The sequence below is a fragment of the Mercenaria mercenaria genome, chromosome 4, assembly GCF_021730395.1.
Source record: "Mercenaria mercenaria strain notata chromosome 4, MADL_Memer_1, whole genome shotgun sequence".
Taxonomy (NCBI): Eukaryota; Metazoa; Mollusca; class Bivalvia; order Venerida; family Veneridae; genus Mercenaria; species Mercenaria mercenaria.
In genome coordinates this window covers 99248791-99276490 of record NC_069364.1, presented here as the reverse complement: position 1 = coordinate 99276490, position 27700 = coordinate 99248791, and the positions used below count along the sequence as shown (strand labels likewise).

The window sequence follows — 27700 nt, the reverse complement described above, 5'->3', positions numbered from 1 at the left end:
TGTGTTAACGTCAGCTCTGTATAGTACATCCTGTGTTCACGTCAGCTCTATACAGTACATCCTGTGTTAACGTCAGCTCTATACAGTACATCCTGTGTTAACGTCAGCTCTGTATAGTACATCCTGTGTTCACGTCAGCTCTATATAGTACATCCTGTGTTAACGTCAGCTCTATATAGTATATCCTGTGTTGACGACAGATCTATATAGTACAGCCTGTGTTGACATCAGCTCTATACAGTACATCCTGTGTTAACGTCAGCTCTATACAGTACATTCTGTGTTTACGTCAGCTCTATATAGTACATCCTGTGTTCACGTCAGCTCTATATAGTACAGCCTGTGTTTACGTCAGCTCTGTACAGTACATCCTGTGTTAACGACAGCTCTATACAGTACATCCTGTGTTAACGACAGCTCTATACAGTACATCCTGTGTTAACATCAGCTCTATGTAGTACAGCCTGTGTTGACGTCAGCTCTGTACAATACATCCTGTGTTAACATCAGATGTGTATAGTACATCCTGTGTTCACGTCAGCTCTATACAGTACATCCTGTGTTAACGTCAACTCTATACAGTACAGCCTGTGTTGACGTCGGTTCTGTATAGTCATTCTGTGTTAACGTCAGCTCTGTATAGTACATTCTTTGTTCACGTCAGCTTTATACATTACATTCTGTGTTAACGTCAACTCTATACAGTACAGCCAGTGTTGACGTCGGTTCTGTACAGTACATTCTGTGTTAACGTCAGCTCTGTACAGTAATGCCTGTAGTAACGTTGACTCTGTACAGTACATCCTGTGTTAACGGGAGCTCTGTACAGTACAGACTGTGTTAACGTCAACTCTATACAGTACCTCCTACGTTAACGTCAGCTTTATACAGTGCATCCTGTGTTAACGTCAGCTCTGTACAATACAGCCTGTGTTCACATAAGCTCTATACAGTACATCCTGTGTTCACGTCAGTTCTATATAGTACATCCTGTGTTCACGTCAGCTCTATACAGTACAGCCTGTGTTAATGTGAGCTCTGTACAGTACAGCCGGTGTTTATGTCAGCTCTATACAGTACATCCTGTGTTTACGTCAGCTCTAAGTACAGCCTGTATTAACATCAGCTCTGTACAGTACAGCCAGTGTTAACGTTAGCCCTGTACAGTACATCCTGTGTTAACGTCAGCTCTGTAGAGTACAGCCTGTGTTTACGTCAGCTCTATACAGAACAGCCTGTGTTAACGTCAGCCCTATATAGTACAGCCGGTGTTAACGTCAGCTCTGTACAGTACAACCTGTGTTAACGTCAAATCTACACAGTATAGCCTGTTTCAACGTCAACTATGTACAGTACTAGTATTACCTGCGTTAATGCCAGCTGCGTACAGTACAGACTGTGTTAATATCAGCTCTGTACAGTAGAGTCTGTGGTAACGTCAGCTTCGTACAATACAGCCTGTGGTAACGTCAGCTCTGTACAGTACAGCCTGTGTGAACGTCAGCTGCGTACAGTGCAGCCTTTGTCAGATATGTACAGTATAACCTGTGTTTACATCAACTTTTTACAGTAGTACCTGTGTAAACGTCGGCTGCATACAGTGCAGCCTGTGTTAACGTCAACTATGTACATATCAACCCGTTTTCACGTCAGATCTATGCAGTGTAACCTGTACTAAAGTCAAGTCTAATTACGTCCGCTCTATTCAGAATCATATGCGTTAATGTTAAATCTGTACAGCATTACCTGTGTTGACGTTAGGTCTGTGCAGTACACTCTGTGTTCACGTCAGATCTGTGCATTATTACTTGTATTAACGTCACTTGTAAACAGTATAACCTATGTTAACATCAGCTGTGTACAGTATTACCTGTGTTAACGTTACTATGTACAGAATTACTTGTGTTAACGTTAGTCTGTACAGAATTACTTGTGTTAACGCCAGGTATATGCAGTATTACCTATGTTAACGTTAGGTATATACAATATTACCTGTGTTAACGTCATGCCTATGCAGCATTGCCTGTGTTTATGCTAGGTCTATGCAGTATTACCTGTGTTAATGTCATGTCTATCCAGTATTACCTATGTTAACGTCAGGTCTATGCACTATTACCTGATAACGTCAGGTATATGCAGTATTATCTGTGTTGACGTTAGGTCTATACACTATTATCTGTGTTGACATTAGGTCTGTACAGTTTAACCTGTGCTTACTTCAGCTGTGTACAATGTTACCTGCATTACCACCTGTCAGGTTGAAGATTATTCCATAGGACTATATAGTCCTTGGGGAAAAGGACTATTTGTAGCAGTTAGTGGTTGCAGAGATTAGCCTGTAAGATAGCGGATGATAATGGCGTGATTGCCTTGTTAGTGGGATGACATAATCTTCCTTGCGGATCGCAACAAGTGGATTTGAGGTTTTATACATAAGAAAGAGCCTAGAGTCAGTGCGCTGGAGATCTAGCCTGCACCATTTCAGCTTGTAAATCATGTCAGTGACACTAGGTGTGCGGCCAAAGTCGGACATAACCCAACGCGCTGCCCTTCTTGGGGCCGCTTCTATTTGGTCTATTTGCAAGTTGACCTTCATTAAGTTCATATTCATGCGGAGGATACCTATAGTTTTATTTGCCTATTTGTTTGACCTATTTATGTCGGCGTCCCACGAGAGATCGTTTGAGATATCTACACCAAGGCATTTTGCTGAGGTTACAGATTCTAGTAGTGTATTATGCAGTCAGTATTGTGACGGAATAGGATGTTTCCATCTTGTGACGAGGATAACTTGACACTTGGGTGATTAATTCTCATATCCCAGTCCAACTCCCACTTTTTTAGTGTTTTAAGTCGTTTTGGAGGGTGTTCTATTGTCTGACAGAGGTAAGTGACATGTATATTGCAGTGTCATCTGCAAATAGATGCACTTTAGACTGAATATATTGTGAGAAGTTATTTATGTATGCAAGAAGAGCAGGTGACCAAGCCTGAATCTCCCTGGAATTCCAGAAGAATGAGCTCACAAAAGTACGGCTTAGGAATGCGGATTACGGTTTTCGAGGAAGCTCTTAATCCATTGCAAGGTTTCGCAACGTATAACATAGTTGTGCATTTTTAACAGGGCTCACTTTATCAAATGCTTTGCTGAAATCTAATAGTATCAGGTCAACCGTTTTTTTTTTGTACAATGATTTGACAATGTCATTTAAAAGCATAATTAGTTGTGCCACACAGGATCTTTTTTTCTAGGAAACCATGTTGGAGATGGTACAGAATGCTAAGGTCTGTAAAATCTTTTGTAACTGATGAGGACACTATATGCTCCAACGTTTTGCAAAGTACGCATATACGGGATATGGGCCTGAAGTTGGCTGGGCCTGACCTGTCGTCCTTCTTGTAGATGAGGTTTACATATGCATTTTTCCACTAGGAAGGTATAGTCCCTCGTCATTTCTGAAAAATAATTGGTGACAGTTCCTTTGAAAGTGTTTTGAAAATAATGGGCTTGATTTTGTCTCACCTACATGCAATATCAGGGTTGCGATTGGATAGGAACTTTTCTATGTCATTGCCATTTCATGGATATTTGGTATTCTTGGGTAGTTCTGCTGTCTTCAGGTGGTGATAACTTTATTTTTTTAATCAGACATGTCATGGCGTCTCATCTTGCAGTAGGATGCCAAGTTTAGAGATGATTTGGGGCTGAATACCGAGTGGAATTGATTAATTAGAGCCGGTGCCTTTGAATTTTCTTCAGAGTTGTGTTTGTTTTTGTATTTTAAGGATGGCAGGGATGCTGAGTCTTGTTTGGAATGATTGAGGACGGAATAGAATTTTTTGGTGCTTGGTCAATTTATGATATAGTGGAGGCATTGAGATTGGTTTATATTTGAAATATTTTCAATGTATTTTTAATAAGCCTCTTTTTCCGATGGTCAACAAAGCCAGGCGTAATATATAATCAATACTGATTTTATGGCAATAACAAGTTGAAGTTGAAGTGAACTCGGAATGAATTGCCAATATACCAAATATTTTGTGTTCAGGTAGCATACAAAGTCTAGGTCCCCAGCAGGGGTTTGACTACATGAAAGATAGATAGATAGCATACAAGCCTAGTGCAATAAAAAAAGCTCTCTGAAACGGTAGTCAAGCAATACTATCTCTGATGCGTTACTCAGGTAACACCCCCCAAAAACAGCTTTGCAGACATTAATCTTGTTGACAGTTAAGTGATCTTGTTGGTAATTCATATGCTCTTGTGTGTAGTTAAGCCAATTAGGTCCATTAGTTTACAAAATGGCAGCTTCCATGAAAATTATGTAAACAAACTTTATTTTTTGCGAAAAAAAATTATTTTACGTTAAGTTATTGCCAAAATATGAACGACAAACGCCGAAGAGCACGTGTTCAAGGAGGTTGGGCACCATCATTAAATGTGAGATCCGATAGAGACAAGGCCAAACCTCAAAACGTTCCAAGCTGGTTTGGAAAAAATATAGATCAGGTGCAGCCTTCCTCCAGTACAAAGAAATTTGTTTATGAACAACCATCAGAGGTAATATTGAAATCCTCAAAGTTGAATTGATAATAGTATGGTAAAGTTTAGAGAAAATATTTGTAACGTTTTAGTGCCATGTACTGGCATCCACACGGACAGACAGACACAAATCCAGTCAGTGAAAAGCTAGCTCATCACCAAAGGTGATTTATTGCGCCTGTATACTGTCATTTTACTCCAATGACAATTGACAGGTATACAAATTTGCATATTAATGGAATTACTTCCCTTTATGCATTCAGTAATCATTACATTACTTTCCCCTCCGAGAAATCTCGTCCCTAGATTTGGCCTAGGAAATGCATGGGTAAGGCAGCTCCAGTCCGGCAGTTGACTTCATCCCACTTCTGACACCATTTGTAATTTTTTAGTGCCGTGTACTGGCATCCACACGGACAGACACACACAAATCCTGTCGGTGAAAAGCTAGCTCATCACCAAAGGTGATTTATTGCGCCTGTATACTGTCATTTTACTCCAATGACAATTGACAGGTTTACAAATTTGCATATTAATGGAATTACTTCCCTTTATGCATTCAGTAATCATTACAGTAGTGAATGTAGGTTTATAAGGCCACTTCCAACAGCCTTTTAGAAAAAACACTGTACAGTAAGTTAAGCGTTCATAATTAATCCATATATTACTTCGAAATAATAATTAAAAGTAATCAGTAAATTGCTTGTTTTATGTCCTTTCCATTGATCAAAAAAATATTGATATAATTTATGTGTTTTAAGAATGTTAAAGCAGTTAGAACTGTTAACAAAAAAACATGGACGCTCGGCGTCTGCCCACCCGACCTTTGTCTTATCAGTTTTAAAAATAGAAAATACAACGGATTTGTATACAAACACGATCTCTCCTATTGGGTTAACCCTTTAGTGATGTGATTAGAGTGTCTGCCTATGGACCATGAGCTCTGGGGTTCGAACCCAAGTAGGGACCTTGGTATTTTCTCTCCCAGTGTTTACTTTTAAATTAATGGTGTCAGAAGTGTTTGACAGACTCATGTGGTGGGCATGGAGTGTCATTCTGGAGAGCTGGAAAGCTCTGAAAAATAAAGGGGGAGAAGTGTAGTGTGAATGTAGGTTTATAAGGCCACTTTCAACAGCAAGGCTGTTGGGTTAACCCTTTGAGTATCTGCTTACGGATCATGAGGTTCGGGGTTAAAGCCCCAGTAGGGACCTTGGTATTTTCTCTCCCAGTGTTTACTTTACCGTAAAAACTCAAATATATCACGCTAGCATGTATATTACGCACCTCTGATCTTGTATCAAAATCTTGGGAAAAATTCTTACATTGGAATATATCACGCACCGAAAAATCTGTCGAAAACGTTGTTTACAAAGTCAAAATCGGCCGTTAGCGGCATGCGTAAAAACGATTTCTCGTGAAAATCGCAATTGCTGCATTATCGGTTACAGACAACAGTGACAGTAACTGACAGACAAATTCTTTCTAAAGTATTTGAGAACTTTCTCAAGCTGTCAACACCTTAGTACACTTTAACAGACATGCGAACAAACATCTCATAATTATGGGCACATCAAACGAGAAAATCGCGGCTAATTAGCGTGTTTGTTTAACAATGTACGAGCTGCTGTACTGATCAGTAATAATTTGCAGGAAATAAAAAAAATAACAAACAATCTGTTTTAATTGCAATTTATTTGAGCATCCTTGAACATGTTGAAAGATAATGATTTTAATGATCAAACACCTACAACCCGGAACCACGAAATTTTGTATTTTGCCTAATTATTAAACTGACACATTATCCGGTGCTCTGGATATGTACGATACTTATTAATTAAATTTACAAATACAGAAAAGTTAAACTCAAAAATAAAATCAACTTTACCATAATCATCAGAGGTTCTGTTCCGTACGTGTTATTAGACCCGCCCAATAAAACGCTCTTCAAGAGGAAGTTAAAAAAGCACGGCCCAAAATGTGAACACATGACAGTTGACAAAGTTTTCCGATTTTCGCCGATATTTTCGGGTTTTCAAGCTGGAAAAAAATGTTTGAAGCTCTACCTTGGTATATATTACGCATCCCTTTGAGAAAATGAAAAAAATCGTTAAAAAACTGCATCATATATTCGAGTTTTTACGGTACTTTGCATTTACTACTGGTGGGCGAGATAATATCACTGCACAGAGATATGTTGTGAATCAAAATCAAATCAAAATTTATTTATTGTCGGAGATATTTTAACAAGTTAACATAAGCTATGTATAGCTTTTTACTGACACAATGTGTATAATCTTCTGATTATACTATGGTCACAATCTTACCACCCTAAAGGCCCCTGAGCAGTGGGTAATGAATGGGAAAGGGCTTCGAATTTACCTCAGCTTATTCACACCACGCATGTGCACTGGAAGGCCAAGTCACCAGAAATCAAAGCACATGAATGGTGATATAACCGATACAATGAAGTTGCAAATGCAATAGATAACTTAGGCATTTCTTGATAAAATTGATTTAACAATACAAAATCGGCAAGTATTTCGTACTTACAATGACTCTAAAATTTGTTTACAAAAAGTCGCTGACTAGGGCCCCTAGTAGGGGATTCTGCATTCAGTGTTCAATGTTTTCTTTTCTTGTTTTGGACAAAAAAGTCAGACTCCAATTTAATCTGCTACCATGATGCTAAATGACAGCTTTTAGAAAGGTTAGAATTTAACTTTTTTCACATGCTTGCAAGTACTAAAAAGTTCAAATCACAATTATCAACTGTAGTCGCAAATTTGTCCGACCGTTTTGGGCAGAAACAAGGCTCTGTCCTGCATAACACTACCAGTAAGCTTGTGTATATTAAACATGTTTTTTTTCCCCATCAGATGTCGTGTGCACACATACTGTTACTGGTAGTTACCATGTTGCTTAATCAAAATCTGCAAACAGTCCACACACTATGTAAAATGTCATCATTTGGTGCATATTGTGTGAAACATCATCATTGAATCAATGCATATTTACAATAGATTTAAACTGAAAGTTAAAGAAAATGAAACTGTCGTAATTTTACTTGAGATTTTGCACTCGCAAAATTTTGCGAGTTTTGGCAAAAGTCACTTGCATTTTTCAAAATGTACTCGCATTTGGCAAGTATGGGAGCCTAAACTGGACCCCTGTTTTAGGTACCCTTTTTGGGCCTCTTACAAGATCATGTCTTTTTTTAAATATATACCTTTTATACCAATTACTGGGATATACATACTACCGTGAATGTCCTGTTTTGTCAGTTAACATGAAAAGTGCTTTACATTTTAAAAATGATTTTTTATCTCTTTATTTATGTTCAATCTGCTTAGATGTTTACATATACTATTTTATTTTTGAATATTGTTGAGTTTTTCATTGTATTTCACACTGATCCCAGAAATTAAAGAATTTAGCTAAGTGACTGGTCATTATGGTTAATCTTTGCAATTTTTCTCTTAATTTTCAATGAAGTTGCTTATTTCTGCCATATCTATTGCATATTTAGTTTGACCAATTGTAAAATAGAAATGCTTTCTTTGTCTTTGATCAATTTAACAACTTAGGCCACACCAAATTGATTACTTGGTCAACGGATTTCCCGCTCCATTTTTTCCAAAATCAATAACAAATTTTTTTGGTGAAAATCAGCTTCCGCTCGCTTCAGTTTTTGCAGACCGATTTCAAAATTCAGAGCGGGCGTTTTTCACTGTTTAGGGGCCTTATTATCACTGTGAAGCGACAGTAATTCATAAATTTTAATACTTTTAATCATAATTGTCCATTAAAACACCAGAAGAACATGTTTGAGGCTCTGTGTTGCCCCAGTTTGCAAAACTGACAGCCGAAATGACAGTTAGATTGTGTAAATAAATAATAATAATAATAATAATAAAGTCTTTATTTAACGAGGCAACACAGTTGGGTGTACCCAGTCTTCCCTGTGAGCCTCAAATGTACATATATACAGTAAACACAAATTAACAAATTAAAGTAAACAAAGTCATGAAGGGATTATAATGCAAAATAGCATATATAAGAGGATTACACAAAATTTACATAAGGAAGGTAATAGAATAAACAACATGGTTTTATGTAAAGTTACACTGAAAGCAAAAGTAATGAAACAAACAATATACAATTATTTGTTAATTATTTATAGTTTTAAATAAGTACTCTGATATCAAAAAATATCATAGCTCTCATGCGGTTGATAGATGTTGTTGCCCACTAGAGAACCACCATTTTAAATAATTGCTTTTGAATGTGTTCAGGTTTGTTGATGTTCTTATATGATAAGGAAGTGAGTTCCATAATTTTGCACCAGAGTATGCCAGTGATTTTCTGCAGAATTCAAGTCGAGGTTTTGGAACTAAAAGTAGTCTTTGATCATGTGATCTCAATGACCTATTTTCAGTATATGTAAATAGTTGCTTCATGTAACTAGGGAGAAGGTTGTTAAGAGACTTGTATACTAATATGGCTTTTTTATAATTAGCTCTATCTTGAAATTTCATCCAGTTAAGTTGAATAAATAAATCATCTGTTGGTGTGTCAATGTCTTTATCTAAAATAACACGAGCTGCACGTTTTTGGAATTTGTACATGTCATTCAAAAGCTCAGTGTTACAGTTTCCCCAAATAGTGCAACAGTAATCTAGATGAGGAAGAATGTATGCATTGAAGAACATTTTTGTAGTATGGAGATTTAAAAATTGTTTAATTCTCATAAGCAAATATAATAAGGAGTTGCATTTATTCAGTGTCATTTGAACATGCATTTTCCAGTTAAGGGTATGATCAATATGAACTCCCAGGAGTTTTTCTGTGGTTGAAGTTTGTATAGTTTTATCTTTGAGAGAAATATTTGAGTCTTTGATAGTATTATATGTGTGGTTTGAAGGTGAAATGAACATTGCTTTAGTTTTTTCAGCATTTGTAATCATTGAATTTCGTTCACACCAGTTTTGTACAGAATCAAGATCAGACTGAAGATTGTCACTAACTGAGATGATAGTATTTCCATAAGATGATAAAGTGGTATCATCTGCAAATATATCTGATGTTGAATTTGATAAGTGTAAAGGCATATCATTTATGTAAACAATGAAAAGAAGAGGCCCTAAAACTGAGCCTTGTGGCACACCAGACAGTATATCTTGAGCACTGGAATATTTTCCAGACACATGAACTTGCTGTGAGCGATTTGTGAGATATGACCGGAACCATGTAATTGCATTTTCATCAACATTATATAATTTCAGTTTTTCAATGAGTAACTTGTGATTGATAAGATCAAATGCTTTAGTAAGATCTAGAAAAATAGTTCCAACAAGATTTTCTTCATTTATTGCTTTTATCCAGTTGTCAATAATAGTAGTTAGAGCAGTTTCGCACGAGTAGCTTGTTCGAAACCCTGACTGATTTGGGTGAAGAAGAGAATTATTTTCCAGAAATGATTTGAAAGTGTTACTGACATGTCTTTCTAACACTTTTGATAGAATTGGTAAGATTGATATTGGTCTATAGTTTGTTTTGTCACATTTAGACCCCTTTTTATACATAGGTGTAACCTTTGCCCTCTTAAATATTGCTGGAAATATACCCTTTGATATACTTAGATTAAATATCTTTTCTAGAGGTTTAGATATGATCTGAGCACTTATTTTAAGAAATTTTGGGCCTATGCCATCAAGTCCAGTTGATTTACTCAGATCAAGTTTTTGTAGCTCTTTTTCTATGAATGTGCTTGTGACTTTTGGTATTGAAAATGGAGAATCTAGTTTAGTATGGATTGCAATAAACTCCTTTAATTTTATTTTATCACTTTCTGATAAGGAGGAACAATTTTGAGGGGCTGATTTGAAAATGTCAATGAAATAATTGTTAAATACTTCTGCTGTTTTAATTGGATCTGAGATCTGAGTCCCCTCCTCATCCTGAATGTAGTTGGTTTGGTGATTGGTGACTTTACCTGATAATTGTTTCAGATTTTTCCACAATTCTTTGGCATGTTTTTTATTGTCATTTATAGTTTCAGAATAGTATCTTTTTTTAGAATTGTATATGAGGCTTTTAACTTTGTTTCGCCAAAATTTATATTGTGCCCTGTCATTGAGCTTTTTTGCCTTGTCTCTTTCTTTGGTAGCTTGCAAAATCTCTGGATTGTACCAGTCTGGTAAATGTACATGTTTTACACGTTTTTGTTTGAATGGAGCATGTCTGTTTAATACATCATTGAACAATGAATTAAAGGAATAATCCTTGAAAGATCATCAGAAAGAGTTTCCGCAGAACATTTTTTTCTCAAGACGAACATCAATATCTCATTAGTGTCGTTTAATAATGGCTGGTGATTAAAATAAAGTTTTGCTGCAATCCTTAAAATTATACACATATATCAGCAGGAATTTGGTAGTATTTAAATGATGACCAGGAGGTATAATTCAGTTTGGACTTCACATACAGTGTTACATCATAAATAATGTATTGTTGAAATAACTTTGATTTTAAGGACTGGAACATTGCTTCTAGCAGCTATGTAAAATGAACACAATTTTCTTGCGGAGAAGGGGTATACACATGGAACTTTATTAGGGCAAAGGAACCCTAAAGGGCTTACAAACTCACAATCCAAGAAAACGTGCATTAAAGGCTTACTTTTTTATTTTTCAAGTAGAGTTGCAAAACAAGAATATTATATAACTGTTTATAGATCTCTTTTCAGATTTGTTTAATGGGTACCATCAGATCTATTTATCAAAAAGAAACTGGTATATAATAATGCATTTATTGTTAAGACTTGCATCATCAAAAGTAAGTCTTTCCTTATCTGCCAAAGTTAAATGTGAAATCAAAGAACAACAGAAAGTGCAAAATTTGTCATTGAATTTACAAGTGAATTTGGCCATCAGTGGATGATGGATTTCCTGGTATCTTGTGAAATTGCATTGAAAGTTGACAGACAAGTTATGATATATAGGTCATGAGTACCTAATGTACTGGTGAGGTGATTGCAGAATTTTCCATATATATAATGATTTTTGTAATACACTACATGAGAGTAACAGCTTTCTTATTCTTATGTAATGACATAGAATATAAGGCAAAACCCTTTATGTGGCCAGGGTACTGGCTTGCCTAGGATAAAACTTAGCAAACATATTAGTTCTATACACTAGAAATACGGTCAAATTGCCAGATTTTCTTGTATCCGCCTGTTGTCCCCCCAGTTTGTTTAAATGTCTAAATGTTTGTAATGTATTTTGGAAACAGTTTGTAATTAAACCTTCAACATTTAAAGATCTTTGGTTCTTTTATGTTATTTCAAGCCATTTTGATATGTTTTTGCAGTGCTTGTTGACTTTTGTGGCAAGGCTTTTTATTTTTTTCTTCAAATCGCTCCTCGCCCACTCCAAAAGTAGGTGAAATCCAAAAACAAATATTTTTATTTTTATTTCGCTCGCTCCTAAATTTTTTGGAAAAAATCCGATGACCAAGAAATTAATTTGGTGTGGCCTTATTTAGATTGAAAGTTGAAATTCACCATAATAGGTACATGCCAGAAAATGCTAAAATTCCCCACCTCTATTCTTTGAACGACAAAAGTGGAACTTTTACTAGTGTTTTGAGGAGTTTTTTGGAAAAAAAAGTCTTAAAGCTAAAATATAAATCAATTAAACAGAATAGAATTTATCCTTTCATACAATCATTTTGTTATAAATAGAGCCCATTGGTATACCCAGTATAACTCTAGCGGAGTCGACGGAAAAGCAACAAGCTGGTGTTTCTTTCGAAGTAATATTTACACAGGTGTGTAAAACATTGCCAAAAATTTGCGATTTAGTGTTGATATTATCTGGCCAACCAGTAGGGATGGAACCTAAAACCACCAAGGCAATGGCTATAGGGGTCCATAACTGGACCCATAGACAACCTTGTGGGGTTAATGCAGAAAGGAGACATCTGCATAGGAATAAAGAAGGCACTTGTCTCCTTTCTGTATTAACCCCACGACCTGTGTAGGGCTGTCTAGGTCCGGTAATCAATATGAATACTGGAATGGTATTTGCAGAGAGGAAAATTTCATTTATGTAACAAAAACAGATGATGATTTTAAAAAATTGCTTTTGTCTTTTTTGTGGTTTTAGATAATTGCAGTTAGTGGGAAACAAGTATTTATAAACCTTTAACCCCAAGAAAAACACGATTGTGAATTTGATAAATCATTTATAGTAATTAGTCAGTTGTGTGAAGTAATTGAATATTTTATCAGTTTTGTGTTTCTCTCGGGATTGAAGGTTCAAAGTAATAAGTGTATGCTTTTCTTAAGTATTTTAGATTTTTATTTCAAAGTAAATATTATAGTGACTTACTGAAATCGCGGATAAAATTTCATAGTCAATATGTCTCCAGCTAGACAGAGAGCTAATTCTAACAAAAAACGAGTTTGTATTGCATACGGTATATCTAAAAAATATTTGTCTTTGATTCATAAAATATCGGAGGATTGTTATATAACATGTGAAGTTGTGTACCTGGCATTTCAGATTTCATTTATACTGATTCCAGACAAGAGGTATGGTGCTTGACTTAGTGAAAAAACACAAAATTTAATGTTAAAAAAGTTTTGCATAATCTAAAAATATATTTCACCTGGTCCTGGAGTCACGAAAACTTGTACAATGACATGAAGTCTTGGCAACAGTGTCCTGTGGAACACATCTATCATTCTGTCTTTTATGGATTTCTGAATTGATAATAACTGCAGTTTTTATATTTCAATAGGAACTGAGGCAGAAACCTGCAGACAAAGTTATATCGTAAGTATCAATTAACTTCTAATCCAAGTGACTAGTGTGGCAGGTTAGTATTGGTAAAGGTCACTGACCTCAATTTACTCCCCCTTTAGATATGTTGGTACAAGCCCTGCTCAAGTCAGTGTTTACGAAAACCATCCAGCTGGCTTGCACAAAGCTGCTAGTTTTACCGATTTAGTACCATTACATGCCTTAATGTCTGGCTGGGCACAGCACAGCAGGGGGTATTCCTTTACCATTAAATTATGATGTCATCATATAAACTGTTGATATGATTCCGTGACTGTATAGTTACGGTAATATTCCCTGTGGTTTTATATTTACTAATATTCATTTAAAAAAAAACCCTTAATTTCTATATTTCCAATTTTATACTCAGCAAAACTCTTTGTTAGCTGCTAAATTTGATCAGCTATGTTTCAAGGAGAAAAGGGACATAGTTACATAAAATTTAATAGCTTCATAAGTGAGCTCCTTTTAACAAAACATACAGTCTGAATACAGACTTCAGTCAGGTTCATGTCATGTTGATGATGTATTCCAAGTTTCTTTTGAATTGGATGGAAGTTATAGGAATAATTTAAATACACAAACTAAATGTTGAAATTTTGCTTCTCAGTCTGTGACACTCTTGTGTTTTATATATTCAATTAAGACAGTGTCATTCTGAACTTAATGTGCAAAATTAATTTATAAAATTGGATTTTATAAAATCTTCATGGAGAACATAAGCTTTTCCTGAGGATTAAACTCACAACCATATGATCTGTAGATTTGGCGCTCTCTGTTGAGCTAAGCGGGCAGGCTAAGTGATAGCATGGAAAGTACAGATTTCCATTTCTGGCTGACTAACTTTAAATTAATATTGATGATATTTTGCAGGAAACCTGGTGTGTATGACATAAGTTCTGAGCCCTCTGGACTATCCAGGTATAATTACATATACTTGACAGACAATTTATAGCAGTGACCGAGAAATATTTTACATGGAATGACATTCTGTTTAAAGTGGAATTATGCGCACTTTTCAATGTTAATTTAACATTTAAATGCGCAGCAGCTAAACATTGCTTTTATAAAACATTCACCAAAAACACACTGCGTGTAATAAGATGCGCTTAATGCCACTTTAAATGAAATATTTACTTAAATAATCTTATTTCTCTGAATCTATCATCTGTCACACAGAATAAGGTTATCTGTCACAGAGAAAGATGGATGGACAACACCATAACTATATCCCTTTTCCTTCGGCAAACGATAGAAGATTCAATCTAATAATAATCATAATTATGTTCCAGGTCCTCAGAAATACTTTGAAAATTTAATCTTATATGGCTTTACTGTAAGATAAAAAGCATTCAAATGATAGAACTTTAAGTTTGGAAGTAACTTATTATAGATAATACAATTTCTTTTTAAAGATTTTGTCATTAAATTGAAAATGTAAAGAAGAGATACATCAACTGAGTTTTTTTTTTGGATAAAATCATTTATCATAAAAATAATTACCAGTTTCATTTTTGTTTTAAATCAAATTATTTCTGTTTAAGGCTGAGATTCTTTCCTGACTTTCTGGACCCAAAAAATGCAGATCAGATGTACGAGGAATTGTTTCATGGATTACCATGGCGACAGAGGAGTGATGTAAAAAATGGAGAAAAGTATTTACAGCCAAGGTTGACAGCATGGTATGGTGACCATCCTTACAGATATTCAGGAGTCACACATGATGCCTGCACTGAGGTACGAAGAAACACTAGGGCCTCAGCCTGTAAAAATTTGTTTGAAGATTAGTCTTTAAAATACAGCATCTGATTGGTTAATTTTCAGTTATTTAATTGGCAAAGGCTCATTCTGGGACTGTTCTGTGATTTATAGCTTTGGATTCAAAAGCTTTTCTGTCATTTTTTTTAATACGAGGAAGCCGTATGTAGTGTTTGTGTCCAATTTTGAATGAACAGTGCACACTGAGAAAGCTGAATTTATAGACGCTAGAAATTTGTCAGAACTGAAAGACATACATGGTCTCCAACTGTGCGCTTATTACTTTAATATAATTTCCGTTGAAAATACCGATTTCTGTGGAAACCAAATGAAAAGTGAAGTAACCATTTAAGCTAAAGTAAACCTGAAACATATTATGTTATCATGTTTTCATTTTAAAACTGTCTATGACATGGAATTAATATTTCAGAGTATACTTTTTTGCATAGTTTGTGTAATTTTATTTTATTTGCCTGACAATATGTTTATCTATTACCTTTGTAGTTTTATATCCTTCACAATTTTACTGTTGATAAACTTGAAATACGAACGCTTCTTTAACAAAAAAAGTATATATTTTGTTAAATTTTGTGTTTAATGACAAATATGAAAGATTTCTGTATTAAAATGTAAATAGTAAAGTAGTTTTTTGTCCCAAATTCCTGTTTATACATACATTACTGAGAACTTCGTATGGTTTGGTAATTACATAGACGGCTTTGACAATACCATACTTGTGTAAAAAATGGATGAAAGCTTCAGTCTTGAAGGTTTCCTGTATTCTGTATATAAAATGTATATATTTAAGCAGTTGTAAGCACATGTATATTCTTTGACATCATAAACAACCTTTTTTCCAGTGGCATCCTACATTACAAAGGATAAAACATTTACTTGAAGAAAGCACTGGTTTAGAGTTTAACTCAATGCTGGCCAACTTGTATCGGGATGGACACGACAGCCTTGCATGGCACTCTGATGATGAGAAGTCACTCGGACCTGATCCAACAATAGCATCTATATCATTCGGAGATACTCGCACATTTCAGATGAGAAAGAAACCACCAGCTGTAAGTTGTTATGATTTTAGTTTTGAAGTGAACTTTGAATTTATATTTAATTGTGGGGGACTAATTTTCATTGATTTCACAGGTGCATCCACCAATGAAATTTAATTGCAAGGAACAAGCAAGATTTCCGTTTGTTGTATCTTTCACATTTTTAAAAATCTAACATTTTATGTCCCCAAGAAATAGTCATATATGCTGAAACAGTGAATTTTTTTGCCCATGAAATTAAAAACTTCACACTATTCATTTTATGTACTGACAGGTAAAAAGTGTGAAAGCAAAACCATTATTCACCAACCAAAATCTGAATTTAGAACTGTACTTGAAAATGTTAAAAGTTTTAGATGTACTCTGTATCGAATAGCTTTATAATTTCACAGAACTGCATGAAATAACATCTGCAATTTATGCTTCAAAAAAGTTACATCAAATTGAATATCTAGAGATTTGAAGTGTTTTGTCTTAAATGTTTATAGGTTATTAGATTTGTATCGGAAAATATGCACTAGTTCTACAGCGGAAATATTGCGCAACTTTAGAAGCGCAGTATTCTTGCGCTAAACAATGAGTGCATATTTCCCAATGCAAAGATAATAACCTTTTTATTACATACATATCTACACATATAAATGTTTCGTAAATATCATGAATTTGTTAAATAGCCTGAATAAGATTGACAATACTGAACTAAATAACAGAATTAATGCAGCAACTCACATTTTAAAAATTACGCACCCGATATGAAATTCAGGCATCTGTATATGGAAAAATATTGATGTTTCTGGTAGCATTGTAATCAACAGGAAACTGAAACAAGTATGTAATAATATAATTATGTTACGAGTCTCCTGTGGCTGAGTTGTTAATGTTGCTGGTTTCGAATCACTTGTCTTTATAGTCAAGGGTTCAGACTTCACTAGGGGCATAAAATTCTTTCATAATTGATGTCAAAATGTTCTCATTCTGTGTGTCAACCATTGTTTATCACAGAATATACAATGCCTGACTTCGTGCTTTGTTTAACGGTCAAAAATGTCAATCCATGTTAAAATAAGAAATAAAAATACTTTATGAAAACAGGCTGAAGATGGGTTAAGGCAAATCAACTGTAATTGTGTAAACATACCGGTATAATTTTCTACCTGCAGACGGAAAATGGAGATTATACATATATGCAGCATGTAGAAGTGCCGCTGACTCATGGCTCATTGTTAATTATGGAAGGTTCTACACAAGATGACTGGCAGGTAAGGCGGTATAATTTCTTGAAAATGTTTGTCTCAAAATTTCTACTATATGACAGTTCGATGTACAAATGTATGTGAAAATTTCATTAAAATCTACATTGTACCAAATTTTTTATTGGCAAAATTGTCTTCAAAATTGTTATTTTCCCATAGACGCCCATTGTAACAACTTGCCCGAGGTCCAGACTTTTCAGATCAGTCTAGCAAAATGTCAGGTACATGGTCCTTTTTGTATTTGCCAGATATTCTTAGTATATTCTGAAGTTTTAAAAAAAAAATCAGGATTTAATCAGATTGTACGTTTTAGAAAAAAGTTATCAGAATGTGCAGAACTACTAGTACTGTACTGAGTAAGCAGAAGGGTATATTAACACTCAGTGAAATCTTTACCTATATATTTCAATATATTTAGTATAAACAATTTGATAAGCAAAGAATTAATTTCTTTTTCTTGAATTACAATATCTGAAACATAGTTTTATCTGTTTTCAGCATCGAATACCAAGGGAATACCATGATAGATCTGGAAGAATTAATCTGACTTTTAGAGTTATCTTTCCTGATATGTGAATATTATGATGCATTTATACACATGGGGTGGTATCAGTCATTTTTGTGACATTTTCTTCTCTCTCTCTTTCTATATATTTATATATTCTCGCGATCTCACATATTGGAAAGTCAGCTGTTCTGTGTTTACTTCTATCCCTTAATGCACACTATCTCTATAAAATTCATTGTATTGTTGAGATCCATTTAAGTTTCTAACGGAAAATATATACCTTCTCTGGTCCCAGTCAGTTACGAAAAAAACTAAGAGGTCACTGCTGATTTGTGAGACATGATAACAGACTTTAGTGTATATGCAAATGTTAAACCATTACAAATGTGTAGTATAATTTGTATGAGTATAAAAAGCAGCATTGAACTAATCTTTTTAGGTTAGTGGGCTTGTTAAGAAATATGCACTCTGGTTTGTACTAGGCTCTTTGCGGTAATTGGTCTAGTATACTGTGGTATTGATTGATTCATATAAATTCTCTCTACTTAACATTTATGTTATTGCTTTTTTTCATAGTTTACATGAGGGATAGGGGCTGTGTTGGATCACATGGACATATAATAGTGATGTGATTAAATAGTTTTGATACTGGTCCCCAGTGGAACATTCATTTTCAGTTTGTATTGGCGACTTATTTATTGCATTTTTAACTATTTATTTTAAATTATTTATATGGATTGAAGTGAAGTTGGATGTGTTTTGCATGAAATTATAATTGTAATTGAAAAAAAGATACTTTATTTTGTGTTATACATTGATTTTACTGAACACATTTCAAGGCTAACTTTGAATAGTTAAACCATTTTAAATATGCTGTGCATTTATTCCAATTCATTTAGTTAAAAATAAAGATAATTATATAATATGATCAATACGAGGCCCATTCATTAAATAATGAAACTCTTAAGTTTATTTAACCTTTAGCCTGTGGCGGCAAGTGATTCTGCCTTTGCGACCAGTGCAGACCAAGATCGGCCTACACATCCAAGCAGGCTGATCATGGTCTGCACTGTTCGCTATTCAGTTGGTCAATTTTCAGGGAACACCCCTTTGAATAATAAGCCCAAATTGAATGATGGACCAGTCCATTTTAGAAATTTAGCAGACTAAAGGTTAATAAAACAAAATGTAACCATCAGGTTGCTGGGAAGGAAATACATGGAACAAGAATGAACAAATTCTATGGCTAGGTTAGAATGTGTTGATGTAATACTGCACTAGGCTCACGGCTGTGATATTTTCATTTAGCAAGAAATTATAAATGACCAAAATAGCATTAATAATTTTTGATAACTACAGCTTACAAGAAAACACGAATCATATTATCCAAAACAGCACACATTTCCTTTTGCATTGCTTAGCAGTTCCGGCATCTTTAAACATATCAGAATTTAATTTCTTCAGAGTTCTTCCATTAGTCTTATTTATAAGACATTTGAGCCTAGGACTCCAGTTCAGAGATATTTTTGAATCTTTCCTTTTAAACTAGGTTGGCATGGCCTCAGTTGAATTTTGAAAACAAATTTCTTTCATACATTTTAAATTCAAGATACTACATTTTAGGTGTGTTTTATCGGGAAGATTGTTCTTTCTGAAAAATTATTAACATTTTGTCCCAGCAATATTAGTTGGCAATAATAGGGATAGATAATGCAAACAGGGTTACAATGTCAGTGTTGATTTCTATGTCTCCCCTCTTCTGGGGGAGACATATTGTTTTTGCCCTGTCCGTCCGTCCATATGTCACACTTCATTTCTGGGCAATAACTGGAGAGCCATTTGACCTAGAACCTTCAAACTTCATAGGGTGGTAGGGCTTATGGAGTAGACACTGCTTGGTTTTTGGGGTCACTCCATCAAAAGTCAAGGTCACAGGGGCCTGAACATGGAAAACCATTTCCGATCAATAACTTGAGAACCACTTGAACCAGAATGTTGAAACTTCATAGGGTGATTGGTCATGCAGAGTAGATGACCCCTATTGTTTTTGGGGTCACTTTGTTAAAGGTCAAGGTCACAGGGGCGGGAACATGGAAAACCATTTCCAATCAATAACATGAGAACCACTTGACCCAGAATGTTGAAACTTTATAGGATGATTGGACATGCAGAGAAGATGACCCCTATGATTTTGGGGTCACTTTGATAAGGGTCAAGGTCACAGCAGACAGAACATGGAAATCCATTTCCGGTCAATAGCTTGAGATTTATTAGTCCCCTACTGGTTGAAAACCAGTTTCGGGGACTATAGGAATGCACTTTTCCGTCATTCCGTCCGTCCGTCCGTCTGTCCGCAATTTCGTGTCCGGTCCATAACTCTGTCATCCATGAAGGGATTTTAATATTACTTGGCATAAATGTTCCCCATGATGAGACGACGTGTCATGCGCAAAACCCGGACCCCTAGCTCAAAGGTCAAGGTCACAATTGGAGGTCAAAAGTCAACAGGGCTTTTTTCCTGTCTGGTCCATAACTCTCCCATCCATGAAGAGATTTTAATATTACTTGGCACAAATGTTCCCCATGATGAGATGATGTGTCATGCGCAAATCCCGGACCCCTAGCTCAAAGGTCAAGGTCACAATTGGAGGTCAAAGGTCAACAGGGCTTTTTTCCTGTCCCGTCCATAACTCTCCCATCCATGAAGAGATTTTAATATTACTTGGCACAAATGTTCCCCATGAGGAGACGACGTGTCGTGCACAAAACCTGGACCCCTAGCTTAAAGGTCAAGGTCACAATTGGAGGTCAAAGGTCAACAAGGCTTTTTTCCTGTCCGGTCCATAACTCTCCCATCTATGAAGGGATTTTAATATTACTTGGCACAGATATACCTCATAAGAAGACGATGTGTCATGCACAACTTTCAGACCCCTAGCTCAAAGGTCAAGGTCACACTTAGCAGTCAAATGTTAACATAGCATGAACAGGGTCTGTTTCGTGTCCGGTCCATAACACTGACATTCATAAAGGGATTTTAATATCACTTGGCACAATTGTTCCCCATGATGAGACGACGTGTCATGCACAAATCCCGGAACCATAGCTCAAAGGTCAAGGTCACAATTGGGGGTCAAAGGTCAACAGTTTTTTTTCCTGTCCCATCCATAACTCTGCCATCCATGAAGGGATTTTAATATTACTTGGCACAAATGTTCCCCATGATGAGACAACATGTCATGCGCAAAGCCCAGACCCTTAGCTCAAAGGTCAAGGTCACAATTGGAGGTCAAAGGTCAATAAGGTGTTTTCCCTGTCCGATCCAGAACTCTGTCATCCATCAAGGGATTACAATATTACTTGGCATAAATGTTTCCCATGGTGAGACGACGTGTCATGCGCAACACCCAGTACCCTAGCTTAAAGGTCAAGGTCACACTTTGAGATCAAAGGTCAAGAGGATTTTTTTCCTGTCCGGTCTATAACTTTGTCATGCAAAGTAGGATTTAGATATCAGTTGGCACAAATATTCCCCTGGATGAGACAACATGTCATCGCAAGAACCAGGTCCCTAGGTCTAAGGTCAAGGTCATATTTAGAGGTCAAAGGTCAAATTCAAGAATGACTTTGTAAGGAACATTTCTTCTTCATGCATGGAGGGATTTTGATGTAACTTGGACCAAATGTTCACCACCATGAGGCACTCTTGTTTTTAGAATTACGTCCCTTTGTTATTACTATAAATAGATTTTATTGTAACTTTTTTATTACTGGCGGTAGAGAAAAATCGAGACCACTTTTCTGTGGTACAGCATGCATGTTACATCCAATTTTTAGGTGTATTTTGACCTATCTCTACCTGGTAAAGAGTTTCTTTTGGACTTATGTTATATAGATTTTTTTTTTTTTTTTTTTTTTTTTTTTTTTTTTTATAAAGATTAATTTCCCTTTGTTGTTACTATAAATAACTTACATGAGAACATTTTTATAATCAGCCAAAAAAATTCAATATGAAAACAACTGTGGGTTTTTATATATGCACATTTTAATCCAAGTGTGTTGTTATAACATATTGTATATGTAGTACAATATTGTTTATACATCATTGACAGATATCAGTTCATTATGTTATACTGCAGTAGAGAAAATTAGGTGCCTTCCAGTAGGGGACTTTGTATTGCATGGCAATACTTCATTCACTTGTTTGTTCTAGAACCTTCAAACTTCATAGGGTGATAGGACTTACAGAGTAGATGACCCTGAATATCTTTGGGGTCACTCCATCAAAGGTCAAGGCCACTGAGGGCTGAACATAGAAAACTCTTTCCAATCCATAACTTGAGAACCACTTGACCCAGAATGTTGAAACTTATTTGTGCATTCGTGTCCGGTCCATATCTTTGTCATCCATGGATGGATTTTCAAATAACTTGGCATGAATGTGTACCAAAGTAAGACGACATGTCGTGCACAAGACCTAGATCCGTAGCTCAAAGGTCAAGGTCACAGTTAGACGCTAAAGGTCATTTTTCATGATAGTGCATTCGTGTCCGGTCCAGACCTTTGTCATCCATGGATGGATTTTCAAATAACTTGGCATGAATGTGTATCACAGTAAGACAACGTGTCGTGCGCAAGACCCAGGTCCGTAGCTCAAAGGTCAAGGTCACACTTAGACGTTAAAGGTCATATTTCATGATAGTGCATTGATGGGCGTGTCCGGTCCATATATTTGTCATTCATGCATGGATTTTAAAATTATTGGGCATGAATGTGTACCACAGTAAGACGACGTGTCGTGCGCAAGACCCAGGTCCGTAGGTCCAAGGTCCTAAACTCTAACATCGGTCATAACTATTCATTCAAAGTGCCATCGGGGGCATGTGTCATCCTATGGAGACAGCTCTTGTTTACAAAAGCATCTTCTAGTTACATATCTTTTTGTTTTACCGGTATGTTTTTACAGACATCAGAATTTTCTTGCCATTTAGCGCTGAAATAAAATCTGTTTTTAGTGTGCTTGCTCAAAAAACCTCCCTGTCACCTTCTCAAAAAAAAATGCACTGCAGTCTTTAATTTTTGCATTTGTTTGCCGAGCGTAATAAGTTAACATTTCATACTTTTTGAATGGCTTGCCAGTCAATAGTCAGAACTATTGCCTGAGGTCTTAGGGTCAATAGTTATGACTATTGACCAGCAAGCCATTTGTTAAGTGTTTTATAATATGACATCAGGAATTGATTTTCAAGTTTTTGACCTATTAGCTCAGCAAAGACATGTTTAATATGGACTTGCCTGTTACATGCAGCACAAACTATAGACAGTTGATTTATATTTATAAGGAGTCATGTAATAAAGAAATTAAGTGCATGGTTTCAGTGAATTAATGAAATATTATAGTGAAAAATATCTAATCATTTCCCTGTTAAAATATCAAATCTTTGTATCTTGAATTCCAGGGGACCTACCATTTTACTTGGAGGTAACTGAAATTCATCTTAAAAATTATGATTCTACTTGGTGTTGGTCTTTTTTTTTGCTAAAATTGTTGCCATAGCAACATAAATATGTTAGCATATACATTCTATAAACATTCAGAGTGTAAATAGCAAATTGAAATGCAATTTGTTTCTAGTTTTAATTAAGTAATTTTTTTAACACATGATCATGGCAATATTTTTATTTAAAAATCAAATATAAACTTTGACACACCAGGACATAAAATATTTCCTTTTGTTATTAATCTATTTCAGCAAAAGTGAAGTTTTAAGGAGGGCAACACTTAAATACTGATGTTTACATATGGTTTTGCACCTGTCTACATTATTAATTATTGCATACATGACTGGCATTTCTTGTGATTTCGCTGATGCTAGAAAACTCCATCTTACACCCTTGAAATGCTGCAAATGACATATAAATGCTTATATCTATGCAGTGGTTTTGTGCAGTAATTATTACCTTTTTTACATAAAACTGGATAAAAATCAAATACCTTGACAGTTCCTGTTTGTTCTTTACATAATTTCTCGTTTCAAAACAATTGTTTAACAAAAAAATGTAACATTTTACTGCAAGTGATAAAATAAAACCAAACTCTTATGTTGCTTTTGCCTTTGTAATTATCATGGCAGATTTCTTGTTTTGGGACATTATGTTCCCATGCTTAGTTTAGCAGGTTACTGTAAGATAAAAGTGCAGTAAGATGTTTGATTTTCTTTTTTCTTTTATTTGTTGAATATGGCATGCAAGAGGAAGATTTTATCACTTGTTGTATGTTGTGCAGATAGGAATCTGGTTGTCAAGTAACAGTTTACGCAGTAACTCGGTAGAGCCTCGTTGCCACTTAAACAGATACCCTCCAGCCAGATATTCCCATCTGCATCTACTACCAGTGAAAGGATTTTATAGCTTTACTTAAAATTTTATACTAATGAAACTAAACGATTTACCAAAAAATCGTCTTGGTACTTGTATTGATTGATAAAGTAATTTACCGGTAATGATAGCTGGAACTGAAAATTGTTTTTATGTAATATGCAGGCAATACTGTTGTTGTTTTCTGTACATACATGTAGCTTGTTCTTTTTAAAGAGATTGATTTTAAGCTTTGTACCTGTATTAAAATATGACTGGTGCATTTATTGTTCATGCCAAGTAGGTTATACTTGTTATGTTTTATTCATAAAAAGAAATAAATCTTACGAAGAATATTACGTTAGAAGTTATTTGTCATGGTTACTAAATATAGATTGGATACCTGCTTGACCACTGTTAAGAAGTCAGGAGACAGTGTGTTCAACCACTTCGATGATGGGTAGTAGAAAAGAAAACTACAGCTGTCACTGGAGAGATTAATATCCCCCCAGATGAAAAAATCTCGTTCTATAAAGATACTAAATTGAAAAGACAATTGCTTAATTATTATGATATTTAAAATAGACGTGGAAATGCATTCTCGCATACCAGAGGTCTACCATGGTTCCCCAGCTTGTCTCGGGATTTTTACAAACCTCTGATGGATGAGACTGTGGAAATGATGTCATAATGTTTGATTTCCGCAGCATATTTGTTCATTTTATTATTTTTTAGCTTGACTATAATTATGAAGTATATGGAGAGCTATCCCTTGACTCGTCTTTGTCGGCATCTGTTCAGCATCCACACCTCGGTTAAAGTTTTGATGCACTTTCACTTTATCTCTGCTATTACTTGATAAATTTGCTTCAAACTCAAAACAGATTCCTCATCATTATGCGTAAAAAAAAATGTTTGTTTCTAGTATCCCGATCTACCCTAAATTTTTGGCCACGTCCCTAAATATTTTTATGGCCTTTTTTCAGCTTTTTAACAAAAAGTTGCAAAACTGCCCTTTGTATGCTTTAAACATGGTCACTGATGTTAGAAATCAAGTTACTGATGCTCTCAAGGCATAACCCCCTTATTTGTATTCATTTTTGACACGAAAATAATTTTTGGTCCCACTTAATAAAAATTCCCCCCCCCCCCCCCCCCCCCCCCAAAAAAAATTACCAACACACCTACCCTAATTTCTTTAACATATTACCAGAAACATTTTTTTTATGCCTTACCCACATCATAATTATGACAAAGGGCCATTCTTGCACCAATATTTAAATGAATTATCCCCCCCTTTTCACTTAGAATTTCAGGTCGTTTTGGTGCACTTTTCATTCTACCTCTGTTATTATTTCTCCCACATGCAGTGGTGGAGACATTAATTTAGTGTTGTCAATCTTGTCTGTTACAGAGGCTGTCCACCCAACTCCTCCGACACTACTGGAGGGATTTATACCAAACTTCGCAAGAGTGATCATTGTCAAGCCTTGTGCATGTTGTTGGTAATTTTTGGTGTGATGATTTTCAGCGCAGTTATGGCCCTTGATTCACTGAGTTTCATGTTTTGGCCACTTGTCTTGTATCATTTGGTGGATTTCCACCAATACATACAGGAGTGATCTCTGCCAAGCCTCATTATGCATATTGCTGGCATTTTCCAATTTGATGATTTTTAGAGGAGAAATGGCTCTTGATTGACAAAATGATGCTTTGGCCACTTCTCTTATATTATCGGGTAGATTTCCACTAAACCTTGTAGGAGTGATCAGTGCTATTACATATCAGCATGTTCCAGTTTAGTGATTTTCAATGGATTTATGGCCCTTGACTTGTTGTATTTTACCTTGTCCGGGCAACTACCCTGATAACACCAGGATGAATTACACCAAATTTCACGAAAGTAGTCACTGCCAAGCCTAATTGTGCATACCAATTGTTCTGGTTCAGTGTTTTTCAGCAGAGTTATGGCCCTTGACTCATGAAATTTTGTTATGTTTTAGCCACTTGTCTTATAAAAATAGGGCAGATTTCCATCAAACTTTACAGCAGTGATCAGTGCCAAGTATGCATATAACTGGCATGTTCTAGTTCAGTGATTTTCAGGTGTCATGGCCCTTTATTGTTAAAATTTTATGATATTTTGGCAAACTTCTCTTACACTGATTGGCAGATTTCCACCAAACCTTACAGGAGTTATCAATGCCAAGCATAGTTATACCTGTCACAGGTATGTTGCAGTTCAGTATAATGCCCCTTGATTTGTCATATTTTACATGTACACTGCTTGCTATATACAATTAGGCTGAATTCACCAAACCTCACGAATGATTTATTGTGTGAAGCAAAGTTGTGCATATTATCATTATGTTTTTAGCCAAGTCATAACCCTTGATTTATCAAATTCTTTGATCCGTACTACTTCTATACCACTGGTTGGAGATACACAAAACTTCACAGGAGTTACAACTACCAAGCCTTGTGGTGTACATTGTTGGAATGTAATGGTTCAGTGATTTTCCCTTGAGTTATTGCCCTTATTTTGTGGTCTTCCACAATTTCTGCATGGCAAGGGGTGGGAGACATAATATTATGTTTTTCATGAAAAGCAAACTAGTTACTAAATGGATTTGATTTAAAGTACATGTAGTTGTTCCGCATCATCATGTACATCATATGAAACATGATCAACAACTCTGACTTAATGCTTAAATAATGCCCCCTTTTTATCTTTAGAATTTTATGTGTTTTTTTATACATTTTCACTATATTTCTGTTAGAGAAAGGATTTCATTCAAACATAAAAATAGTTGTTCCGCATCATCACTGACATCATATGACATTTAGGGCCATAACTTTCATACCAGTAATTCTTGGAATTGTCCCCACTTTTAAGATGGATTTGATTTTAACCTTGAAGTTGTACCACATCATCACCCACATCATATGACATAAGGGCCATCGGTGTTGCACCAGTAATTCTTTGACAAGATGGCAATTTCAAACTTGGCCTAGATTCAACAAAGACAAACATTCTGACCAGATTCCATGCAAATCAGGCAGGAAATGTGGCATGTAGAGTATTTAACATAAATTACTACACCTTATTATATGCCTATATAAATTCTGTAAAAAATTTGGCTTGTATTTCACAATTAAACATGAAGCGGCAGAAAAATATTCTGTATTGTACCTTTTAAATTCCGTATTGTATGCTGTCAGACTACTTTCATTAATAGCCATGACCTGACACAGTTCTATAAATAGCGCTCATAAAAGCTTCACTTAGTTCCATTTTAAAACAAGAAACAAAAAGGTAGAGGTATTACAATAATAGGGTTTTTATAACAGTAGCTCTATCTGGGATTTTGTATTCG

The 27700-nt window shown here is 35.4% G+C and overlaps 1 protein-coding gene across 1 annotated transcript; it reads left to right on the top strand.

Moving 5' to 3' along the window:
* The first annotated feature begins 4304 nt into the window (after nt 1-4304).
* LOC123552565 (alpha-ketoglutarate-dependent dioxygenase alkB homolog 3-like) lies at nt 4305-24679 on the top strand. Its single transcript, XM_045342307.2, has 7 exons — nt 4305-4561; nt 13349-13383; nt 14263-14310; nt 14934-15126; nt 16008-16217; nt 17366-17464; nt 17957-24679. The coding sequence occupies exons 1-7, from the start codon at nt 4385-4387 to the stop codon at nt 18032-18034; spliced, it is 840 nt and encodes a 279-aa protein (XP_045198242.2). The 5' UTR covers nt 4305-4384; the 3' UTR covers nt 18035-24679.
* Nucleotides 24680-27700: the final 3021 nt, after the last annotated feature.

Excerpts from the sequence above, each read along its gene's own strand:
- LOC123552565 (XM_045342307.2), top strand. The coding sequence starts at position 4,385 with ATGAACGACAAACGCCGAAGAGCACGTGTTCAAGGAGGTTGGGCACCA. Across the intron at positions 14,311-14,933 it reads GAGCCCTCTGGACTATCCAG|GCTGAGATTCTTTCCTGACT; the intron begins GTATAATTACAT and ends TTTCTGTTTAAG. Across the intron at positions 17,465-17,956 it reads CTACACAAGATGACTGGCAG|CATCGAATACCAAGGGAATA; the intron begins GTAAGGCGGTAT and ends ATCTGTTTTCAG.